The sequence below is a fragment of the Mobula hypostoma genome, chromosome 10 (assembly GCF_963921235.1).
Source record: "Mobula hypostoma chromosome 10, sMobHyp1.1, whole genome shotgun sequence".
Classification (NCBI taxonomy): Eukaryota; Metazoa; Chordata; class Chondrichthyes; order Myliobatiformes; family Myliobatidae; genus Mobula; species Mobula hypostoma.
In genome coordinates, this window is record NC_086106.1 from 107,133,942 (window position 1) to 107,159,717 (window position 25,776).

Here is a 25,776-nt window from a genome sequence, read left to right on the forward strand (position 1 = left end):
AAAGCAATGAACAGAATCAGTAGGAGGGAAGATATGAAAGCAAGCTATCAAACAGTATCAAGGTGGATAAAAAAGCTTTTATCAAGTATATTTTTTAAAAAAAGAGAGACGAGAGTGGATATAGGACCGTAGGAAAACGAGGCTAAAGAAATAATAACGGGGTAAGGAAATGGCAGATGAAATAAATGGGTATTTTGCATCAATTTTCACTGGAAGATATTAGCTGTGTGCCAGGTATTGAAGGGTGTGAGGGAAGAGAAGTGAGTGCAGTTCTATTACAAGGGAGGAGGTGCTCAAAAAGCTAAAAGACCTAAAGGTACAATAGTCACCCAGACCAGATGAACTGCACCTTGGCGTTCTGAAAGAGGTAGCGATAGAGATTGTGGAGGCATTAGTAATGATCTTTCCAGAATCATTAGACTCTGGCATTGTTCTGGAGAAATGGAAAATTGCAAATGTCACTTCACTCTTTAAGAAAGGAGGGAGGCAGCAGAAGGGAAATTATAGACCAGTTAGCCTGACCTCAGTGATTGGGAAGATGTTGGAGTCAATGTTGGAGTTAAGGATGAGGTTATGGAGTACTTGGTGACACAGGACGAGATAGGACAAAGTCAGTCTGGTTTCCTTAAAAGAAGATCTTGTCTGATAAGCCTGTTGTAATTCTTTGAGGAGATTACAAAAGAATAGATAAAGGGGATGTAATGAATGTTGTATATTTGAATTTTCAGAAGGCCCTTGACAAGGTGCCACATGCAAGGCTGCTTATCAAGTTAAGAGCCCATGATATTACAGGAAAATTACCAGCATAGTTAGAGCACTGGCTGATTGGTAGGAGTGGGAATAAAAGGATCCTTTTCTGGTTGGCTGCCAGTGACTAGTGGTGTTTCACAGGGGTTGGTGTTGGGACCACTTCTTTTTATGTTGTATATCAATGATTTAGATGATGGAATAGATTGCCTTGTTGCCAAGTTTGCAGATGATACGAAGATTGGTGGAGGGGCAGGTGGTGTTGAGGAAACAGGAAGGCTGCAGAAGGACTTGGACAAATTAGAAGAATGGGCAAGAAAGTGGCAAATGAAGTACAATGTTGGAAAATGTATCGTCATGCACTTTGGTAGAAGAAAAGAAAGGGTTGACTATTTTCTAAATGGGGAGAAAATCCAAAAATCTGAGATGCAAAGGGACTTGGGAATCCCTGTGCAGAACAGCCTAAAGGTTCACCTATAGGTTTAATCAGTGGTGAGGAAGGCAAATGCAGAGTTAGCATTCATTTCAAGAGGTTTGGAATACAAGATCAGGGATGTGATGCTTAGGCTTTAGAAGGTACTGGTGAAGCCTCATCTTGAGTATGTGAACAGTTTTGGGCTCCTCATCTAAGAAGAGATGTGCTAGCATTGGAGAGGGTTCAGAGGAGGTTCACAAGGATGATCCCGGGAATAAAAGGGTTATCATATGAGAAAAGTTTGATGGCTCTGGGCCAGTACTCACTTTAATTTAGAAGGATGGGGGGGGGTGGATTTCAATGAAACCTTTCAAAAGTTGAAAGGCTGAGAACAAGTAGATGTTTCCCGTGGTGGGGGAGTCTAGGACAAAAGGGCACAGCCTCAGGATGGAGGGACGTCCATTTAAAACAGATGCAGAGAAATTTCTTTAGCTAGAGCATGATGTATTTGTGGAATTTGTTACCACAGGCAGCTGTGGAGGCCAGGTCGTTGGTGTATTTAAAGAGGAGATTGATAGGTTATAGGTTCTTGATTGGCCATGGCATTAAAGTTTATGGGGAGAAGGCCAGGGTGTGGGGCTGAGAGGAAGGAAGGACCTGCCATGACTGAATGGTGGAGCAGAATTAATGGGCCAAATGGCCTAATTCTGCTCCTATGCCTTATGGTCTTATGATTTTCCCAGCAAGGTAACTGGAAAAAAAATATGTGTGAAGCCACCAAGTAGCAAAAAAAAGCAGTATAAATGTAAGGCAGCAGTCAATCCTGTTAGGAATGGTCAATGAGCAACAAGAAGAATGACAGAAAGATGGGTGACTCAAATTCATCCCTCTGCCTTTGATTTCTGTGACAGACAACTTGTTTGTCTACAACTCATTGGTATGTCTTTTTAGCTTATTGGAATTCTATCTATAGATTGGAAATCCTTTGGGTTTTACAAAATTGTTTGTAATTTAGAAACCTTTCATTATATAGAAAACCTGAGCTTAAAATATTTTTAAAGAATTTTATCTAAATTTAAATGTGTATCACTAAAAGTAAGTGACTGTGTTTAAACTACTTCATTTGTTGTTAGTATCTCCTCCTTGGTAGGGAGGGGGACCCACTGCTCAAATGCTGGGTATTGGCAACTAAACTCACCATCGAGGATATACAGGGAAGTGGTCAACCCTTTGAAGAGTAGCTGGCTACAGTGTAAACTCCTTTTAGTGAAACTTCCCATAGTTATACATGTCGTAGAGCTTAAAAACTTTGCAGGTAGCAAACACTATACCATCACACTTCCTTTACAAAGAGGTCAACATCAATGTGGGAAAGCATTAAAGTAATTGGCAGAAAGATTTGAGGGGGAAAAAGGAAAAATGTGTTCTCTCAAAGGAAATTTGTCATCAGCAGAGTCAGAAACCTTTATATTTGGGTGGATGTGTGAAGATCTGTGACATTCAGAGCTTAGGACCTTGTACTGGTATGTGGGATTAGGCCGGGTATCTGCTTTGCTATCAGCACAGACAACAGGCTGCTTTGCCTTGATCATCCTCATCATCACCATCATTATGTGCCATATTGTATGACATGGACAATCATGTTCAATAACCACAATTGTCATTGGCAAAGTTTTTGACAGAAGTGGTTTGTCGTCTCCTTCTGGGCAATGTATTTACGAGACTGGTGACCCCAGCCATTATCAATACTTTTCAGAGATTGTCTGCCTGCCATCACCATCCGCCACCTGCTCCCATGGCTTCAGGTGACACTGATCGGAGGGCTAATCAGGTGCTATGCCTTCCCCAAGGGTGACCTACAGGCTAGCGGAGGGAAGGAGCACCTTAGACCTCATTTCGTAGGGATATATCTCCAGCCCACAACCAACTGAATAAATATTGTATAACCTATAAGAGTCAACGTAAGTAGTGCTACAAACCAGAGTGCTACAAACATGCACATGTGAATAACAAGTGGTATCTGGGCTTGAGTCTATATCAATTGGATGACTTTGTATGTGTTTGGGTCTACAGGATGTCAGCAATTCATTCAGTTTCCAGATTTTCAATTACACTTTCCTTTATCTTTGAAATTGGATCACATAATGCACACAAACTTGGCCCAAATGCAATTCAACTTCTCGGAGTGTCATATGAAGCAATATGTCATTCTTTCCCTGCTACTTTGCATTTCCATTATCAGCTCAGTGCAAGGCCTAGATTCTGTAGAGGAACTGTGACGTGTACAAGTCTGCTTTTTAAAGGAAAACAATTATTTTGAAAACTGCTCAACTCTCAATGGTTGGACAACAAGAGGTTCTGCATAACATCTGCATATTGCCTCATGGCAGCCTAGCACAGATTTTTGGGTTTTATTGATGTCAGGAGACCATCTCTTGGCCCTGATACTCGCATTACATTTAAATCCAGCTGTATCCTGTTGAACTATATAAATAAAAATGTTTACATTATTTTAATACTCCAAAGATCTTGATCATTTTTTGTTTTTTTTTCAACCAAGTGGGGAAGAGTAAGTGCTCCTGTACAGTTACACATTCAGCAAAGTAGAATTATTTTTGAAATTTCAAAATATGGGGATTAGGAGAAATTCTCTCAATCTTAGCTGCCTGAATCATGTTTATTATTACTGTCTTGTGGCACAAAATTAGTTGTTTTTCAATAACAGTATAGTGCAAAGACATAAAATTGCTATAAATTGCAAAATAGTGCAAAGCAAAGGAATAATGAGGTAGTATTCATGGGCTATTCAGAAATCTGATAGCGAAAGGGAGCAGCTGTCTCTGAACCACCGAGTGTGGGTCTTCAGTGTGGGTTCATGAGCTTCCAGTGCTCTTGCGTGGAAAATTCCAACATTTTAAATATTTATTCGTCTATCTTAATGAAGAATTCTATCATCTTATTTTCACTCTTCATTAAGTGTTCCTATACAAGATTATTAACAGATGTCTTTGTAAAACTCCCAGTCCAGCACAACCTGTTTCCTACTTGGCCACTCAATATATTGGTCTAAAGATCCAAACTGTACACACCTCAAGAATTCTTCAATATTCCTCTATAATTTTTTTAAGGCATCCGTTAGTCTCATGAGACCATAGATTTATGCCTTGGAAGGTTTTCAGGGCGCAGGCCTGGGCAAGGTTGTATGGAAGACCAGCAGTTGCCCATGCTGCAAGTCTCCCCTCTCCACGACACCGATATTGTCCAAAGGAAGGGCACTAGGACCCATACAGCTTGGCACCGGTGTCATCGCAGAGCAATGTGTGGTTAAGTGCCTCGCTCAAGGACACAACACTTTGCCTCAGCCAAGGCTCAAACTAGCGACCTTCAAATCACTAGACGAATGCCTTAACCGCTTGGCCACGCGCCAACACATAATATTAATATTAATTTATTTGGATCAGTCCATATATAGATTGAAATCACCCTTGTTACTTGCAATACCCGTTGCTACATGCATCTCTAGTTTCTAGTTTGATGGCCATTACTACTCTAACATTCTGGGAAAGGTTTCACTGCTAATGTTATAGTCTTTCTGCAGAAGCAGTGTTTGGGTTATAATTAGAGATAACGGGTGCTTTGGAATGTGAGTCGTCCATTGCAAGGAGTGTGTTTTTCATGCTGTGTGCCTGACACTGTTGTGTGAACTGGGTTTTTGGTTTGGTGGGAGATGAAGAAAGAAGACACCAGAGAGAAAGGGTCATAGGACTCGACCCGTAGAGGGGCCATGATTCGACGAAGCCCGGAGTGAGATCGGAGGATTGGCGAAGGGGAAACCGTGAGCTCCAACTTGTGCACATTAGACTGTTTCGTTAAAATGGGCCCTTTTCTTTTGCTTTTTCTTTACTAACCCTTTAGTCAAATTAAGAACTGTGAAGCTAAATTGTTTAATTGTATGCGGTGTACCGTCTGTTGTTTTGTGGTACTTATTTGTAACAGGGGAACAAATCACGCAGCATCCACACAGACAGGGGGTTCGGGGTGGGCTCGCACCTCAATCTCATGTTTGGCGGGCCAGAGATTGTCTTCCCTAGACTTATGCAGCCGACGGAATCAGAGTATTCCACTACATTGAAGCTTCTTTTTGAAGGCCTCTTGAAAATCCCATCAACGCTGTCTGTCCTTCTACTGGTTCTTTGACCATAAGACATAGGAGCAGAATTCAACTATTCAGCTCATCAAATCCAATCTGCCAATTCATCATGACTGATCCCAGATCCCATTCAACCCCATATACCTACCCTCTCACCATATCCCTTGATGCCTCAACCAATCAGGAATCTTATCAATTTCTGCTTTAAATATACCCATAGAATTGGCCTCAACCACTGTCTGTGGCAGAGAATTCCACAGATTCACCAGTCTTTGGCTCAAAAAATTTCTCCCTCCTTTTATTCTAAAAGGTCACCCCTCAATCTTGAGGCTATGAGCTCTAGTTCTGGATATCCCTACCAGAGCAAACATCCTCTCCACGTCCACCTTATCTAGTCCTTTCAACATTTGGTAGGTTTCAATGAGATCCCCAAGCATTCTTCTAAAATTTCAATGAGTACAGGCACAAAGCTGCCAGGTACTCCTCATATGTTAACCCCTTTATTCCCAGAATCATCCTCATGAACCTCATCTGGATTCTCTCCAATGTCAACGCATCCTTTCTGAGATGAGGGGTACAAAACAATTGATAATACAGCAAGTGCATCCTGACTAGAGTCTTAAAAAGCTTCAGCATTATCTCCTTGTTTTTATATTCTATTCCCCTTGAAATAAATGCCAACATTGCATTTGCCGCCTTTACCACAGACTCAACCTGTAAATAAACCTTCTGGGAATCCTGCAGGAGGACTCCTATGTCCTTTGTACCTCCTGAGGTTTGAATTTTCTCCCCATTTATATAATAGTCTGCACTATTGTTCCTTTTACCAAAAAGTATTATCATGCATTTTGGATCCATCTGCATCCATTTTGCATCATGCATCCATCTGCCACTTTTTTGCCCAGTATTCTAATTTGTGTAAGTCCTGTTGCAATTGCGTTGCTTCCTCAGCACTACCTACCCCTCCACCTATCTTCATATCATCCCACAAACTTTTCCACCAGGCCAGCAATTCCACTATCTAAATCATTGACAAACAATATGAAAAGCAGTGGTCCCAATACTGACCCCTGAGGAACACCACTAGTCACCAGCAGCCAACCAGAAAAGGTCCTCTTTGTTCCCACTCGCTGCCTCCTGCCTGTCAGCTATTCCTCTATCCACGCCAGTATATCTCCTGTAACACCACAGGATTTTATCTTGTTAAGTAGCCTCATGTGTGGCACCTTATGAAATGCCTTCTGAAAATCATTATAGTTCATTATGGTTATATGAATGAAGTAGGTGGATGGTATATATCATCATGCAACTACATCATAAGTGTGTACCTCACTAAAGTAAAATGAAGTAGACCTATTTCCTGCCTGTTGTGTTTTTCTTTTGATCGGTTTCTGGAGTTAGGAAATATAACAGTGGCATGTTTTCAGTAGTTTTTGGAGGTACAAATCTTGACATGCATCTTAAATTCCTGAATCAGTTTCCTTTTTTGCCTTATTAATATTATTTTTATCCTTTATTAACAATGATGCCATGCCTCCTTTTCCTTTCATTTCCCTGCACCATATTATATCTCTTTTGCTATTCGCGTGATTAATTCAAACATGTTGCATATAGATGCTAATCATATTCAGATGCAACATCCTTTTACTGTAGGTGTCTTTTAAACATCTTAAACTTTAACAATGCTTTTGTATCATAACCCTTAGCCATTGACATAAGAGCAATGTTTGTCCAAAGCGGAGTCTCTGGCCTCTTGTTGGCATTTCTTGTGTCCAAATTTGGAATGAGTACTTTAGAGAGACCTAGATGCAACTTGGGCAATACATGAACAAATAGCTGTGATGAGAAAGATTGGCTGACATTTCCATCCCCTGATATGAGGATCAGCTTGAAATAGGGGTAATCTGATGGGTTTTCAACTGTCCTATTTATGGTTATAAAATTACAAATGTGAACTAAACCATTCCTAAATAAATTTTCTACATTGTCATACATACACAATGCTGGAGGAACTCAGCAGGTCAGGCAGCATCTATGGAAAAGAGTAAAGAGTTAACGTTTCAGGCTGAGACCCTTCATCAGGACTGATAGATAAGAAAAATTTGTTCTAAAAATGCTTTCACCTCCTGTTGATGCTGAGTTCAACCAACCTTTTCTCTTTTTCTATGTTGTCAGGTAGCTACCAATGTTGTCGCTATACAACAACAATTTGGCTAAGGATTTGTTAGCGATATGAATATTTCTTACATCATGACTGATTATTTACTGAAATGTTAGTTGCAGAATTTAGGTGCATTATTGTATTTATTCTGGCAATGTTTATTCATAGTGATAGCTCCCAATAAAACCTGTATTTAAATTCACCCATATGTAGAATACATCAGAATGTAAAATTTAGTGTAAGTTTGAAAAATAAAGAGAATATACATAGAGATTTGGAGCTCCCCAGATCGTATCAGACCGCAAAGCACTCCAGCGTGTGGTGAAAACTGCCCAGTGGATTATCAGCACCCAATTGCCCACCATTGAGAACATCTACCATAAACGCTGCCTGGGCAGGGCGAAAAGCATTATCAAGGATGTGTCTCACCCTAACCATGGACTTTTTACTCTCCTCCCATCCGGTAGGCGCTACAGGAGCCTCCGCTCCCGCACCAGCAGGCACAGGAAGAGCTTCTTCCCTGAGGCTGTGACACTGCTGAACCTCACATCACAGCGCTGAGCAGTATTGCATCAGTGTTGTACTGTCTCAGTGCTTTTATATTTGTGTGTTGTAGCACTTTATTTGCAGTTATTTTGTAAATAATACTATTCTTTGCATTTCTGGTCAGATGCTAACTGCATTTCATTGGCTTTGTATCTGTACTCTGCACAATGACAATAAAGTTGAATCTAATCTAATATGCAAATACCTGCCCTGAGAAAAGGTTGGGTAAACTCAGTATCAACAGGAGGTGAACGCACCATTTAGAAAAAAATTTCTCATCTGGCGACAACATGGAAAGATCATCTGACTTTCAGTTACTCTCAGATGAATGCGATTCTTTGAAACTACTTGGAGAAGAGATTGCTGTGCTAGAGACAATTTAAAAAAAAAAACACATGTATTTCTTGGTCCCCGGAGAGAAATCTGTGGGCTGTCATTTTAATCTCTGATCTAGCTGGTTGCTTAACATAATGTTTCATCCCCTAATGGTATTGGCTAAGGTTGCTTAAGATGAAGTGAGTTGAAAGTATAGGAACCACACATTTCCCATGGTCTTCCTATTCTACTTGTAGTCAATGTATTCTTACCCAAGAGCTTTATGACCTCTTGTCCATATGAATGTAAATTTTCAGTAAGTGCCTGCAAATTGAATACAATGGATAAACCTGAAATTACTTATTCCCCAAAAATTTTTCTGTAAGTAAATAAAGACATCTGTACTTTTCCAAACTGCAGCTGTCTTCCTGAATTTCCGTTCTTCAGAAGAAATATTGAAGCAAGGTCTTGCCTCCTTGCTTTCAGGCATATTTCTGAATATTGAAGATCCCTTGGTGTTATTTGAAGAGCAGTGTTTGTTGCCTTGACAGGCAGTCTTGCCTGGAGATTGGACTGCATTTATCTTTGACTCACTAAAACATTTATGGTGGTTTATGCCATTGTTGCTTTCAAAAGTAAGTGTGCAATAGGGCGATAGGACATCCATGGTTTACATCCAGGCCGAAGCACCAAAGTTCTGCCTGTACACTTCCCAATTCTGAATTGCTGCTAACACCTCATCATGAGACGGTGCAAGAAGGGCTTCAATTAGGAGTCTGTGGAGATTCGGCATGACATCAGAAACTTTGCCAAACGTCTATAGATGTGTGGTGGAGAGTGTTGCATCACAGCTTGGTATGGAAACAACAGTGCCTTTGAACGGGAAATAGTACAAGAGGTAGTGGATTTGGCGCAGTACATCACGGGTAAAGCCACCTCGGCCATTGAGCGCATCTACATGAAGCGCTGTCGTAGGAGCGCAGCATCCATCATCAGAGATTCCCAGCGCCCAGGCCATGCTCTTTTCTCACTGCTGCCATCAGCTAGAAGGTACAAGAGCCTCAGGACTCGCAGCATCAGGTTCAAGAACAGTAACCACCCCTCAACCATCAGGCTCTTGAATAAAAGGGGATAACTGCACTCACATGCCCAGCCATTGAGATGTCCCCACAACTAATGATCTCACCTTAAGGACTCTTTATCTTGTCATCTCATCCTCTTATCCCATTATTTATTGCTATTTATTTACTGTATAATCGCGCTTGCACAGTTTGTTCTCTTTTGCACTTTAGTTGATCTTTCATTGATCCTGTTGTAGTTAATGTTTCTATAGATGTGCTGAGTATGCCCACAGGAAAATGAATCTCGGGGTAACACGCTGTAAGGTTTCACTGCCAATGTAATGGCTTCTCTGTAATGTTCCACTGCTAAGGTAATGGTTTCTCTGTAGCAGCAATGTCTGGGTTATGACTAGAGATAACGGGACATGTTAGCCAATGAGTAGAATGTTGTTCTTTCTTGTGTGTCTGGGAGCCGGGAATTCGTGGTCTTTTGCTGGGGAGAGACGGGGAGAGACGAGGAGAGATGACGTGAATGGAGAGAGCTGGTAGACGGACGGACGGACTTGCAGCGAGGGTCTGAAGGTCAGCGACGATCAGAGGATGGTGGACGAACGGCCTTATCAGTGAGCTCCAACATTGAGCATTGAACTGTTTCATGAGAATGGGCCTTTTTCTTTTTTTTTGTTGTTTCTTTACTAACCAGATAGTCAAATTAAGAAATATAAAGAATTAGGCCATTCTTTATAGAATTGTAGAATGAGGCCATTTGGCTCCTCAGGACTGCTCCACCATTCCATCATGGCTGATTTATTATTCCTCTCAGCCTCTTCGGCCCAAGAATCCAGTGCTGCCCAATTACACCCGTGTGACCGATTAACCTAACCTGTACGTCTTTAGAATGTCTTTAGCACCCAGAGGAAGGCCTTGTGGACAAGGGGAGAACACACAAACTACTTACAGTTAGCAGCGAGAATCGAACCCAGGTAGCTGGCACTGTGAAGCATTATGCTACCCCAAAGGAATGTCCTTGTACTCTAAGGCTGATCCCTCTGACCCTACGCCCACCCACTACAGGAAACGTGCTCTCCACTTCCATTCTATCGAAGCCTTTCAATATTCTCTGTTGAAAGGACTAGATAAGGTGGATGTGGAGAGGGTGTTTCCTATAGTGAGGGTATTCAGAACTAGGGGGCACAGCCTCAAAATTGAAGCGTGTCATTTTAAAGCAGTAGTAAGGGGGATTTTTTTTTTTTAGTCAGAGAGTAGTGAATCTGTGAGATACTCTGTCACAGACTGCAGTGGAGGCCAAGTCCGTGGGTATATTTAGACCAGAAGTTGATAATTTCCTGATCAGTCAAGGCATCTAAGAATATGGCGAAGGCAAGTGCATTGGGTTGAGTGGGGAGTGGGAACTGGGATCAGCCATGATGGATGGTGCAGCAGACTCGATGGGCTGAATGGCCTAGTTCTGCTCCTATGTCTTATGGTCAACATCGAAATGAACATTTTAAGCAATGAAAACTTTTTTTGTCCAGGAAAAGATCCAGTTATTTATCGGAGTCCTTGTAGCACATGAACGTAGTCAATTACTGTCGGCATTCATGGGAATCCAGTACGTCTGGAAAGCACATGCCCAGTTGGGAGGGTAGTGGGTGCGCAATGGGGTGAATTTGGTCTCATAGAATCTGGAGCCTCAGTGTTCTCTGTAATGCTGTGGTAAGCAGGGAAAAGCACATATGACAAAACCAACTGGGGGCTCCTTGGAGTAAATCAGAGGCTAGGAAAGTGGATCACTATGACTGTTGCCCCCATGGAGAAAGTAGTCCAGGGATGGAAGTGTTACCAAAGTTCATCCTGTAGAATGTCATGGATCTCGGCTTTTAAAATCTTCAAATTTCTGAGCCTGTGAACACAGTAGTCATGAGGAAGGGACAAAGAGCACTACGATGTCTAAGAGGAGTCTCAATGCAATGGCCCCTGGCAGATGGGCATGTTTGTGTCTCCTGCTGGATGGAAATTGACCTTCCCTGGCTGGCCATAGTGATCCTAAATCGTCAAGTAATGAAATGCTGCTGGCAGCGTCATCCTGTTTGTTAACACTGTTGGAGGCATTCCTCGTAACGGCTGACTTGCTCGTTCAATTATAAGTAAAATATTGGGATTAAGTGCAATTAGTTTTCGCAATTGCACCTGCTAAATTGAGAGATTTTTTAGCAGCCTTGTGACAGTTCTGAAGCTCCCTGTGAGACCTCCACATAACAGCAAGTCTCAAATTTAAAAAAAATCTGAACCGGAGCAAGAACATGACATGGTGTGCTTGCTGTTTCCTCTGAGATTGTTCCATGTGAATTGTTGTATGGAGTGTTGTGCTCCAGTTTATGCTGATGTGAAACATGTGTTGTATGATGAAGTGTGCCTCTGTGGCCAGGAAATGGTTAATTACGGTACATGGCAGGAAGCACTGCCAGGATTGACCAGTTTAGTAATTGCTTAAATTTCACCTGAAAATGATCATTGTCAATTTAAATTAATTCTGGATTGTTTGGTGCTACGTAAAGAAAAAGTACTACTGGTCCTGTTTCTAGACACAGTACATGTCCATAAATGCAGATTATGTGGCAAGCTGAGAGATATTAATGTAGCAGAATGTAGAATAATTTTTTCATAAATAGCTATACTATGATTTTAATAAGTGCTTGGTGTTAATGGCACAATCACATTCACTGTTCCTAAACCAAAAATCAGTCTATGCCCTTACCGTGCAAAACCAAGCAAATTCAGACATGGGCTGACAAATTGAATGTAACGTCCCCATTCATTAAAATGCTAGGAAATTAAACTTTTCAATGAGAAAATCTAATCACCTGTTCTTGATGTTCGATCTGATTCCCATCATTATTCCTTCCACTATCAGCATTGACTCAAAACTCAACTGGACCAGCCGCACACATACTGAGGAGAAAAGAGCAGACCTGAGGCTGGATAACAAATGGAGACTTGACCTGCTCCACTAAAAACAATGCCTCACATTACCATGATGTTGTTCATCAACTTCAATTCAGCACTTAACACGATCATCCCTCAGAGTTTGGTGGGCAAGCTGTCCTCGCTGGGACTCAGTAACCCTCTCTGTAACTGGAACTTGGACGTCTGGATGGAAGGAGCCCAGTCAGTCTGAGTTGGCAACAACATCCAGAGCTCCACCACACCAAGCACTGGTGCCCCCAGGGCTGTGAACTCAGCGTGCTGCTGACTCTCAGCTGCACTGTCAGATCCAGCTCAAACTGTATCGCCAAGATCACTGATGATCTGGCAGTGGTTGGCTTCATCAGCAGCAATGATGAGTCGGTATACAGAGAGAAGGTAGAGTGGTTTGTCAAATGTTGTGAGAACAACTTAAGTCGTAATGTGAACAAGACAAGTGAGATGATTGTGGGCTTCAGGGGGGCACAGGTTAGCCACTTACCATTGCACATCAATGGCCGTGCTGTGGAGAGAGTGAAGAGCACAAAGTTCCTTCGTATGTACATAACAGATGATCTAACCTGGACCTACAATTCTCCTCATTAGTCAAGAAGGCACTGCAGTGCCTACAGTTTCTGTAAAGTTTGAGGTGTGCAAGGCTCCCTGCCTCCATTCTAAATCTTTCTAGCATCAGGAGTGTCCTGTTTGACTATATCGTTGTGTGGAATGGAAGCTGCATGGCATCAGACCACAGGACCCTACAGAGGATAGTAAAAACCACTGAGAAGATCATCTGGTTCTTCCTCCCCCTATTTGTGATATTTACCGGGAGTGTTGTATACGAAGGGACTGAAGCATGGTTGAAGATCCCTACCACATCTCCTTGACATCAGGAAGGGGGTACAAGAGCATCAGGATTAGGAATGCTAGACTGGGTAACAGCTTCTTCCCTTGGGCTATGAGACTAATGAATACTGTGCCATGACAGAAGTCTCATCACTAGGTCCGCAAGCTGTTTACCTTTTACCAGTACTGGACCCTATAGGCATTTTGACCATACTGCACCCTCCAGGTATTTTGAATTGCATTTTATTAATTTATTTACGGTAATATATTTAATGTGCTGTGTGTGATATTTTTTGTGGGTGCACCATGGTCTGGAGGAATGTGGGTTCATTTGGTTGTCTATATTATACGTACAGTCAGATGACAATGAACTTGAACTTGACTCCTGATAGTCCAAAGCTTCTCCATCTTCTGTGAACCATAAGGCCATGATGTGGCATAGTATCCTCTACATGCCTGGTTGAATGAAGATCCAACAACACTCAAGAAGATTATTACAACCTGGCATGAAGTAGACTGTTTGATTAGCGTCTCACCTGCCGGCTTAAAGAACCATTCCGTCAGCACAATGGCAGCAGTCTGCAATGCGTAGCAGGTAAACTGCAGTCAGTTGCCAAAGATAGTCCACCAATTGAATTGAATTGACTTTCTTTCTTACAACCTTCACATACATAAGGAGTAAAAATCTTTATGTTACGTCTCTGTCTGAATGTGCAATGTGCATTCATAATAATTCATTATAAATATAACAGTCAATGTAATATAGGGTACACTCAAATCAGCGTGAGTTCATCAGTCTGATGGCCTGGTGGAAGAAGCTGTCCTGGAGCCTGTTGGTCCTGGCTTTTATGCTGCGGTACCGCTTCCCGGATGGTAGCAGCTAGGATAGATTGTGGTTGGGATGACTTGGGTCTACAATGATCCTACAGGCCATTTTTACACACCTGTCCTTGTACATGTCCTGAATCATGGGAAGTTCACAACTACAGATGAGCTGGGCTGTCCCACTACTCTCTGCCGAATCCTGTGATTGAGGGAGGTACAGTTCCCATACCAGGCAGTGATGCAGCCAGTCAGGATGCTCTCAATTGTGCCCTGTAGAAAGTTTTTAGGATTTGGGGCCCATACCAAAGTCACTCAACTATCTGAGGTGAAAGAGGCTCTGTTATGCCTTTTTCACCACACAGCTGGTGTGTCCAGACCACGTGAGGTCCTCGGTGATGTGGATGCTGAGGAACTTAAAGCTGTTTACCCTCTCAACCCCAGATCCATTGATGTCAATAGGGGTCAGCCCGTCTCCATTTCTCCTGTAGTCCACAACCAGCTCCTTCGTTTTTGCAACATTGAGGGAGAGGTTGTTTTCTTGACGCCACTGTGTCAGAGAGATGAATTCTTCCCTGCAGGCCACCTCATTATTGTTTGAGATTAGGTCAATCAATGTACTGCTGTCAGCAAATTTAATCAGCAGATTAGAGCTGTGGGTGGTGACACAGTCATGGGTATACAGGGAGTAAAGGAGGGGACTTCGTAAACAGCCCTGAGGGGCTTCTGTGTTGAGAGTCAGAGGGGGTGGGGGTGAGGGAGCCCACTCTTACCACCTGCCGGTGATCTGACAGGAAGTCCAGGATCCAGCTACAGAAGCCAGGGTCAAGGCCGATACTTCCCACACATGACCTCTACCCAAAAGAGACTTGGGGAAGAAGGCATATGTGGCCCTTTTAAGTTGCACCCCAACTTGGAAGTATGTTGCCTGTGCATCATAGTATAGGGTAGAAATCCTGCAACTCAGTAGCACTGTAGGATGCCTTCATTAGGAGGACTATAGACTATAGTGATTAAAATAGGTGGCTCACCACCATCCTCTCAAAGGATGGGCAATAAATTCCCAGCAATACCCAAGAATAAATGGGAAAACACTGACGTGAAGTACTTTGGAATATTTTGGCTTGGTAATGGACTGTACAATACAACTGCAGACATCCCACCCTGCAAAAACTCATTTCAGGGAGGTAGCACCCCTGCCCCTAGCTCCACAACCCCATATCCCCCCCCCCACCCCCCGTCGACCTCCAAGGGTGTATGTAATACTTTGTTTAGTGATTTTTGTCTAAACTGTAAACCAAGTTGGGTATATGCAGAAAATGTGACATTAAAATATGTACTTGTATTATATTATATTATCATGTTTATTCTATTACAACTTTAAGCAAGTCTACAGGGAGTTTGGCCTCATCACGTAGGACATCAATAGAGTAGCTCCTTAGCAGCTAGCCAGCTAGTTTAAATAACGTTAGCTATGCTAATGAATGAATGACACCTGTTAAACTTACCTCAACATGTCTTTTACATTTTAACCCACCATGGGCAATAGAAAAGTCACTGTTGCAAACCGTGCAGCGAGCAACACTGTCATTATTTTTGAGGTCGACTGTAAAGCCTGCCCACAGAGAAAACTGATAGGTCTACTTAGCAGGGGTCCGCAATCGTTTTTGCACCGCAGATCGGTTTAATATTGACAATATTCTTACGGACCGGCCGACTGGGGGCAGGGGTGTTAATCACGACCGGAATATAGGTGATAAGTCAATTATAAGTCAATAGCATCATAACATTTTAAGTAACGTTTGGATATTAAACACACAGAGCATATTTTCCCCGTATGAACATACAAAATCATTGCAACACACCAATACTGATGAATCAGTGGGAGCCCAGGGCTTGTTTTCCTGCAACAAGATGGTCCCATCACGGGGTGATGGGAGACGGCGATACTCGAAGGGGGTTCCTTATGTCCAGTCTATTCTGCAATTTAGTTTTCGTTGCATTCATTGCAGAAAACTCCACTTCGCAGAGATATGTTGGAAATGGAAGCAACGTTTTCAGTGCTTTCGTGGCTATCTCAGGATATTCAACCTTGACTTTGATCCAGAATGCTGGCAGAGATGTTATATGTCAAACATACTTTTCAGCCCGCCGTCATTTGTAAGTTCGAGGAGTTGATCTTCTTCCTGCGCTGACATGAATGACGTGCAGGTAATGACCTCGCGTGTGTTCAAGTTCAACAGTGCGTGACAGGGAATGAGGAAAGGTGCAGCTGACTCGTATCGTTTCATATTGCCAAATCTTATCGTTTCCTCGCGGCCCGGTGGTTGGGGACCACTCTTAGCACGAAGAGAAACCAATCAGGATGCTCCCTCTCCCTCTCCCTCTCCCTCTCCCTCTCCCTCTCCCTCTCCCTCTCCCTCTCCCTCTCCCTCTCCCTCTCCCTCTCCCTCTCCCTCTCCCTCTCCCTCTCCCTCTCCCTCTCCCTCTCCCTCTCCCTCTCCCTCTCCCTCTCCCTCTCCCTCTCCCTCTCCCTCTCCCTCTCCCTCTCCCTCTCCCTCTCCCTCTCCCTCTCCCTCTCCCTCTCCCTCTCCCTCTCCCTCTCCCTCTCCCTCTCCCTCTCCCTCTCCCTCTCTCCCTCTCCCTCTCCCTCTCCCTCTCCCTCAAATATATTTCTGGGTTATTGTATATAATTTCTGAGTGTCAGGGAGCCACTATCGATATGTGGGAGACTCCCAGAACTTCCAGGAGAGTTGGGATGTCTGCAATTGTTTATTAGCCCTGCTCTGCATTGAATTAGCTGTTGGTGGCATTCCTAGGGCCTTTAGATTGGCTTTAGCATATTTCTGTTAGGAAATGAACAAAATCTGCCAAAAATTCTTGTCGCTGGACTGTAATCAGACATGTGTGGATCTTGAGTGCAGTTCATTGTGATTATGTCTTGCAACACATCATCGCAACAGTACTATTTGCCTTACTGCGGAATGAGCAGCTTTAAATTACAAAAGAGCTGGCATTACATATAGAAATGTAGAAGAGGAACTATAGCAAGTGAATAGTCCTGCAATAGTAGAATACTCTTTTAACACAATGAAGCACCGAGGAGAGAGTAAAAATAAACAGATAACTGACCTAGGTCACTTCAGGAATTTGATTTAAGGCAGAGTTCATAATTGGAGACGTACAATAATAATTTTCTATGAAGTATTTTACTAATTGATTCCAGCCAGAGACGAGTTATGTTTATTGCTCTTCTTGTTAACTATCTGGCAACCCCTGCATGGCACCAAGTCTCTGGGCTCTGGTGAGGACAGGCCCTGTGCAATCTTCTTACGGTGGTGCGATGAAGGACAGCCTCAATATTCAGATGAGAAACATGCAGAGTTATAATCACACACAGCTCTGAAAGCAAATTCAAATGTGCTTAAAAATTAAGAAGGGCTGCTGCCACACAAGCAGTGGAGAAAACTTAACTAATAACTGCGTGAGATTGATATTAATTAGTGTGTGTTTTCCATTACTCAGAATAAAAATTCCAGAGTTTTATCTTGGCAAGAAAGCTTAATTTTGAAAACAGAGTTATAGGCCTTTCTAAGGGAGGGTCTAATAGGGAGCCTTGGGCATAACTGAAGGTCAGGGCCCTGAGGAGGGTTTCAGAATAACTCTGTACCACACTGTTTAGAAGGAACATTGCTCAATAGATAAACACAAGTGATTCTGCAGATGCTGGAATAGACTTGTAATTCTGAATAATCTTTAAGACTTTATTCTCTGCTTAAACATTTCAGGCAACTTTGCATGAGGAATCCAAATCAATTTTAGCTGTGCAGGTGTTGAGTGATATTGTTGTGAATACATGCACACAAGAGTAGGAGCAATTGGGCTTTATCTGGCTAACTTTGTATCCAATTAGTATTGAATTCTACATACAACATTTGCAATTCAGTGCACGTATCTAATTAGACACAATATGCTGGTTCAGCTCAAAGTCCACATGAAATATAAGCATTACTCTGCTGTGGCTGAAACTCTTTAAAATGGTGGCTACAATGGAAGTGGGTGCTTTGGTCTTTGGAGCTATTTTGAGACATACTTTCCCTTGAATGCCAGGTGGGTGGAAAGACGGGCACCTCTCACCTCTGCATACCCAAGACAAGGAGTGTGACATTCAAGCCAATGGAATGTGGAAAGAGGATTTGCCTTGCAGATGGTTGATCTTGGCATTATTTCAGGAGGAATCAAGTTACTGCTGCTGCCTAATCATATCACAACGGAGTTAAAATTTCCAACAGTTGCTGATTAGGTTCATAACCTATGTAATGTATTCCCAGGTATTCTTTTGCCAAAATATGCTGTTAAAATATACTCATTAAATTGATTTTAGTCTGTCAATATTAGTTCTAGTTACAGCAGTCGTTAGGCATGAGGAAAAGTTCTATTTGCATGCTGGTGTAGTAGGATATTGTTCCTGTATTCCCAATACAGTGTTCCATCTGCACTGGGAATCTCCTAATCTACATTATAACACTTGCCAGTCTTCAGAGAAAAAGTATTGCATGTACATAACTCTGATATATTGTACATTGTAATGTCATTGAAACTGGGTGTTGGTCTGGTTGATTTAAATAAGGTTTGGGAGTTAAATAGTCATGGTCATAGTCATATTTTAGTGATCCCGGGGGAAATTGGTTTTTGTTACAGTTGCACCATAAATAATAAATAGTAATAGAACCATAAATAGTTAAATAGTAATATGTAAATTATGCCAGTGGATTATGAAATAAGTCCAGGACCAGCCTATTGGCTCAGGGTGTCTGACCCTCCAAGGGAGGAGCTGTAAAGTTTGATGGCCACAGGCAGGAATGACTTCCTGTGATGCTCTGTGCTGCACCTCGGTGGAATGAATCTCCGGCTGAATGTACTCCTGTACCCACCCAGTACATTATGTAGTAGATGGGAGACATTGACCAAGATGGCATGCAATTTAGACAGCATCCTCTTTTCAGACACCACCGTGAGAGAGTCCAGTTCCATCCCCACAACATCACTGGCCTTACGAATGAGTTTGTTGATTCTGTTGGTGTCTGCTACCCTCAGCCTGCTGCCTCAGCACACAACAGCAAACATGATAGCACTGGCCACCACAGACTCGTAGAACATCCTCAGTATCGTCCGGAAGATGTTAAAGGACCTCAGGAAATAGAGATGGCTCTGACTCTTCTTGTAGACAGCCTCAGTGTTCTTTGACCAGTCCAGTTTATTGTCAATTCGTATCCCCAGGTATTTGTAATCCTCCACCATGTCCACACTGACCCCCTGGATGGAAACAGGGGTCACCGGTACCTTAGCTCTCCTCAGGTCTACCACCAGCTCCTTAGTCTTTTTCACATTAAGCTGCAGATAATTCTGCTCACTTAATTCCACTTAAAACTCCACTGAAACCAAATAATTTGTTGTCTGGTGTTTGGAAGATTGCTTTTAGAAAGGGAATTTATGATTGTATCAAAGAGTGCCTTGTAACATTACAATTCTATGCTCTGGGACATTTTATTATGTTAAAAAATCTTTTATAAATTTGTTACTTTATTTTTATCCTTTTTTGTGTCCCTTCTCATCATTCTTTGCATCCCTTCACCCTTCACATCAATTCCTAGTGGACTCACTGTATCTAAATCCTTGGCTTTGATCCACTTTTATCTGTTGTACAAAGTTCTGACTGTGTTAGACAGAGTGGGTGTGGGTTAGATGCTTTCCCAAGCTGGGGTTCGGGAACAGGTCTTGGGAATGGGGTGTGGGGAAGTATTTAGGACTGAGACTACAGAGAGTTTCTTCACTTGGAGTGGTGCACCTGTAGAATTATCCAACACAGAAGTCGATGGTGCAAGTTTCCGAATATATTTTTGAAGGAGCTAGATTTTTTTGGCACCAAAAAGGACTGAATGATATTGTGAGAGATTGGGAATATGGTTTTGAGATTTAGGATCAAATTGAAATAGCAGAGCAACTGAAACGATTGACTGGAATGACTAATGATTGCAGAATGTAACAGTTAGTCCCATTAATATGGCCCAGAGTAGTTTTAAAGATTACTGATGGGAATAGAAAATGAACAAATATAGAAAGAACAGTTGTATGATGATTTTGTAAGCTTTGTTCACTCTGTGTGTTGAGAGCAAACTAGAAAGAATGAAAAAGGGATTGAATCAGTTCTATTTTGGAAGGGTACCTTGGGTTTTCATATCTGTAAACTTACGCATATACCTGTCTCAATCTAACATTGAAATATTAGAAGCTTGACTAACGCCAAATAACGTCCATGTCCAAATAAGTTCCACTGAAGATTGCCACATTATGTGCCTCATCCTTTCAGGCCACACATTTTAATTGCACATCCCATTTCCATTCTGACATGTCTATCCACGGCCTCCTCTACTGTAAAGATGAAGCCACACTCAGGTTGGAGGAACAACACCTTATATTCCATCTGGGTAGCCTCCAACCTGATGGCATGAACATTGACTTCTCTAACTTCTGCTAATGCCCCACCTCCCCCTCGTACCCCATCCCTTATTTATACACACATTCTTTCTCTCACTCTCCTTTTTCTCCCTCTGTCCCTCTGACTATACCCCTTGCCCATCCTCTGGGTTCCCCCCCCTTTTCTTTCTCCCCAGATCCCCTGTCCCATGATCCTCTCATATCCCCTTTGCCAATCACCTGTCCAGCTCTTGGCTCCATCCCTCCCCCTCCTGTCTTCTCCTATCATTTTGGATCTCCCCCTCCCCCTCCCGCTTTCAAATCTCTTACTAACTCTTCCTTCAGTTAGTCCCGACGAAGGGTCTCAGCCTGAAATGTCAACTGTAGCTCTTCCTAGAGATGCTGCCTGGCCTGCTGCATTCACCAGCAACTTTGATGTGTGTTGCTTTTGAATATTTTTTTTGTCAGCTGTTCTCATATTGGAGTTATTTTTCAGGATAATTTGTAACTTTATTACCACTGCAATATTTTCTATTACAACCATTCAATGTCAATATTCTTTTTTCATTAAAATTACTGCTGTGAAATGAAATAATAGGTGACCAGTATCAGTATGGAGTATTGCAGATAAGCTGAAGATGTAGAATGAAGTTCCAGCTTCCGAAAAACATTTTCCACTACTTTAATGTGTGCCCACTTTTTCCCCAGTCACCTTCCTGCTCAGCCTTTGGAGAGACTGCCTCAGTGAGCACTACTTGGTATCGCAGAATCATTCTTATAATGCTTAGGTTTATAAACATTGCATGGAATAAAGGAAGTAATGGACATGTCACCAGCAAAAAAAATTTATAAGAGTGATGAGGGGAAAACTGGAAGAAGAGATTAGTTACGTTCATGACTGGGAAAGCAGATTAGCAAGTAACCTTCGGGAGCAATTGAATATATATCTCTGTGGAAAAATGGGCTATGAGGAAAGGAATTTGAACTAATTGGTTACGTCGAAGGACCAGCATAGTCGTCTTGGACTGAATGGACTCTTTCTATGTTTGATGCACCATGCAGCAAGCAGCTGTTAATTCATAGAATATTGAGTATACTTTGGAACTTTGTTAAAGTTATTAAGGGCATATTCAGTGCTAAAGTTAAGTTAATTCCATAGAAGCAACACACATCCAAGTTGCTGGTGAACACAGCAGGCCTGCCAGCTGCGTTCACCGGCAACTTTGATGTGTGTTGCTTGAACTTCCAGCATCTGCAGAATTCCTCATGTTTGCGTTTTTAATTCCATAGATTTGACATTGTAGTTATCATATTTCATACCTTTTTTTTACAGTAGTGGAAAAAACTGAGGGTATTTGAAGATTTAAGTTGCATTTAAAAGACATTTCAATAAGCATACGGGTCGGAGGAGTTTAGAGTGATAAGGGTCAAACTTGGGCAAATGGGACTAGCATGGTTGACGTGGATCGGTGAGGCCAAAGAGGCTGTTTCTGTGATGTATCACTCTATAACGCGATGCCAGGTGAAAATGGGGTTAAGCCATATCTTCCCAATGACAGTGTTTGAGATGATGAGGAAGGAGTATTATCAACTTGCTGTCATGGTTAAATCTTTTGAACAGGCACTAATTAGAGCACAACATGCTGGAAGACGGTTATGATTTCTGCCCTCAACTCCATTATGATGTAAAGCTCTATACATTAATGACTGTATTAATAATTCTCCCTGCAGTGACAGAACTAATGTCATTACTTTCGCTGCCTATTTCCACCCAGCTGTCAGCTTCACGTGGTTGATATCTGACTCTTCCCTTCATTACTGACATCTTCATCTCAGATGCCCTAACCTCACCTCCAGCTGTTTCAACCACAACTTTCAGACTGTTTCTGTAATCACTTCACTCCTTGTTTCTCTATCGTCTGTTCTGATGAGACTTCCTACACCAGTGGCTTTCTGATGCCTTTCGTTTTTTTAATTGTGACTTGCCCTCGGCCATAGTTGACGGGGCTCTTGAAAACGTCTACTCTATTTCCTGCTTCCACTTCTTTAACTCTCTTCTCCCACTCAAAACAAGGACATGCTCCTTGTGTTCATCAGCTACCACAAACTAACCTTTGCATTCAATAGATGTAATCATTTCACAGGTCCAGTAATTTTCATTTTCATCAAGATTCCATTAAAAATATGTTTCCTCTCAATTCTTCTTTCAGCATTCTGAAAAGACATTTCCCTTCCCAATTTCCATCTCCAACAACTTTTCATGCATTGACAATGTAATACTTTTCCTTTTCTCTTCTCTAAGTGCCAAATGGGGACCCAATAATTCTTCCAGGTGAAACAGTAATTTACTGTATTTCTTTGGTTCCCATGAATAAACCAAACCCTGATTGGCTTTATGTATAGTTAAGGGAGAGGTTGATAGATTCATGATTAGTCAGGGCATGAAGGGATACAGGGAGAAGGCAGGAGATTGGGCTGAGAGGAAAAGTGGATCAGCCACGATGAAATGGTGGAGCAGACACGGTGGGCCAAATGGCTGAGTTATTTTGTAGGGATGGGTTTGGGGACAGAGTAGGGCGTTAAGGGTGAGGTTAGGGTTTAGGGACAGGTTTGGGGGGCTTCAAGGTCAGGCCAGAGTCCACGTCAGAGCACTCTATGGGTGGAAGGCCAGTGATCTCAGTGGATAGATTTTGGGACTTTGGGCCAGGAAACACTGCAGGTGAAGACTAGTGAGGACAAAGGTTGGTGACTCCCCAGGCTGGTGAGTTTGGATTTTGAGGTCCCGTTCTGGGGTCTTTACCAAAGGCCGAAATTCAAAGACTAAAGCCAGTGAGTCAGGAAGTCGAGGCTCAATGGCCAAAGCCATCTATTGGAGAAGTCCAAGGCCAGATGTCTGCAAGTCTACTGGAGGCCCAGAGACAGTCTGACCTGATGTTGGAGGCCTGTCTCTGTGTGTGAATGAGGAAAGGGGTTTGTTTTGCTGGACATTGTGGGCATACTATGTTGGCACTGTAATATGTAGCAACACTTGTGAACAGCCCACAACACATTTTGTTAACATTAATGGTACATCTCACTGTATGTTTCATTGTACATGTGACAAAATTAATCTGAATCTAGTTCTCCATTCCATTTGAGTTCAGTTCATCATCACCACCATTCTAACTTCTGCCTTTGGCCTCCCATAATGTCCCAAGAAGTCCAGGGTATGCTCAAGGAGTAGCAGCTTCTCTTCCCTCTGAGCAAACTGCAACCCGTGGGAAGCCAATATTTGGTTTAACAAGTTCTGGTAACCAGCCTTTCCAGTCGGTATCGGAACTGACTAATTCTGATGAGAAATCATCCACCTGCAACATTAATGCAGTTTTCTCTCTATTATGTATCATGTAATCTGCTGAGCCTTTCTAGAATTCTTAATTTTAGATTTCCAGCAACAGCTCTGTTCCATATCTCACGGCTCCCAGCGTTCTGTATTTGCTGTTATTTGTCCTCCTCTATGTTTCTCTATTTAAACTTCAGGTGCATTCCTCCAACAATACCCAGTGTCAGTACAAGGTATACAGCCTCACCTTCATCGTCTCTGAGCACTCTGTCACCTTTGTGGCTTAATATTGAATTTAACATTTTCAAGTAATTACCCTGCTACCCTTTTTGATTTTCTCTGCAATATCAAAGATTCAAGATTCAAAGTACATTTGTTATGAAAGTATGTATACAGAATACAACTCTGAGATTCGCCCTCCAGCTAGCAGCTACGAAACGAAGAAACGCAGTGGAGCCCCTTCAAGAAAACATCAAACATCAAACACCCAACATGCAGAAAAAAGAACAAATTGCACACATGGCAAGAGCTGAGTGAACAACACACAGCATATCAAACATCAGACCAGTGGTATTCAGTAATTCAATATCTTACTGTGTATGTCTGTTACAATTTATTTGTTCATTTCTGTCACTAACCATTGGTTTTAAAGTTACTTGACAACTTTGTTTGCATCCTATCACAGATGTTCCCTCTGTTCTCTCCATTCCTCTTGCCCTCGTCTACTGAACACACTCATTCTCACAAATTTCCAATTCTGATGAAGGGTCCTTGACCTGAAATGTTGGCTGTTCCTCTTTCACCACTGGTTGACCGACTGGGAGCTTCCAGCACCTTCTGTTCTTCTGGTTTTCCAGCATCTGCTGCATTGATTTTGTTCCACTTGTTAGAGGATAGTAGTTTGCTGTAAGGAACAATTTATGCAGAGAGTTGGTGCATCATTTGAAGCCAATGAAGATGTAGGGCTTTGGAGACAGAGGAATAGATCTGTTTTTGGATTACATAGAAACATAGATAATGGGTGCAGGAGTAGGTCATTTAGCCCTTCAAGCCTGCACCGCCATTCAGTATGATCATGGGTGATCATCCAACTCAGAACTCTGTGCCTGCCTTCTCTCGATACCCCCCCGATCCCTTTAACTACAAGGGCCATATCTAACTTCCTCTTAAATATAGCCAACAAACTGGCCTCAACTGTTTCCTATGGCAGAGAATTCCACAGATTCATCACTCTCTGTGTGAAGAAGTTTTTCCTCATCTCGGTCCTAAAAGGCTTCCCCTTTATCCTTAAACCGTGACCCCTCTTTCTGGACTTCCCCAACATCGGGAACAATCTTCCTGCATCTAGCCTGTCCAATCCCTTTAGAATTTTATACTTTTCAATAAGATCCCCCCTCAATCTTCTTAATGCCAGCAAGTATAAGCCTAGTCGATCCAGTCTTTCATCATATGAAGATCCTGCCATCCCAGGAATCAATCTGGTGAACCTTCTTTGTACTCCCTCTATGGCAAGAATGTCTTTCCTCAGATTAGGGGACCAAAACTGCACACAATATTCCAGGTGTGGTCTCACCAAGGCATTGTACAACTGCAGTAGAACCTCCCAGCTCCTGTACTCGAATCCTCTTGCTATGAATTGCTGCAGCAATTGCATTGTAATGTAAAATGATTTACAACATCCAGTGGTGGTGTATACATATATAAATGTGTGAAGGATTGAAATGAGATTTTCTGAGCATGGTTGTCTTAAAATTACAGTGTATTGTAACAGACTTTTGCCTTGCCTAAAAGAACAATTTTAGTTTTATTTTCAATAATTTCGCGTGTTCTATTTGAAGGGCCACATCACTTTAAAAAGAAGCTTGAGATAGTAGTATTACAGGGAAATAGTAACTACAATGCTGCTTATGAATTGTTAAAGCTGTAATCACAAGTGTAGTTTTCCATGTA

The 25,776-nt window shown here is 42.2% G+C and overlaps 1 protein-coding gene across 3 annotated transcripts in view; it reads left to right on the forward strand.

Moving 5' to 3' along the window:
• Window positions 1–25,776, forward strand: part of LOC134353101 (calpain-5-like) — a 190,757-nt gene that overhangs the window by 16,853 nt on the left and 148,128 nt on the right. The window contains exon 1 of one of the 3 annotated variants that reach the window (XM_063061003.1): window positions 18,097–18,358. The exons of the other annotated variants lie outside the window; for them this stretch is intronic. Coding sequence (XP_062917073.1) covers window positions 18,347–18,358 — 12 coding nt within the window. The 5' untranslated portion in view covers window positions 18,097–18,346. Of the gene's footprint in view, window positions 1–18,096; window positions 18,359–25,776 lie in introns of those variants that run through there. 3 annotated transcript variants of the gene reach the window in all.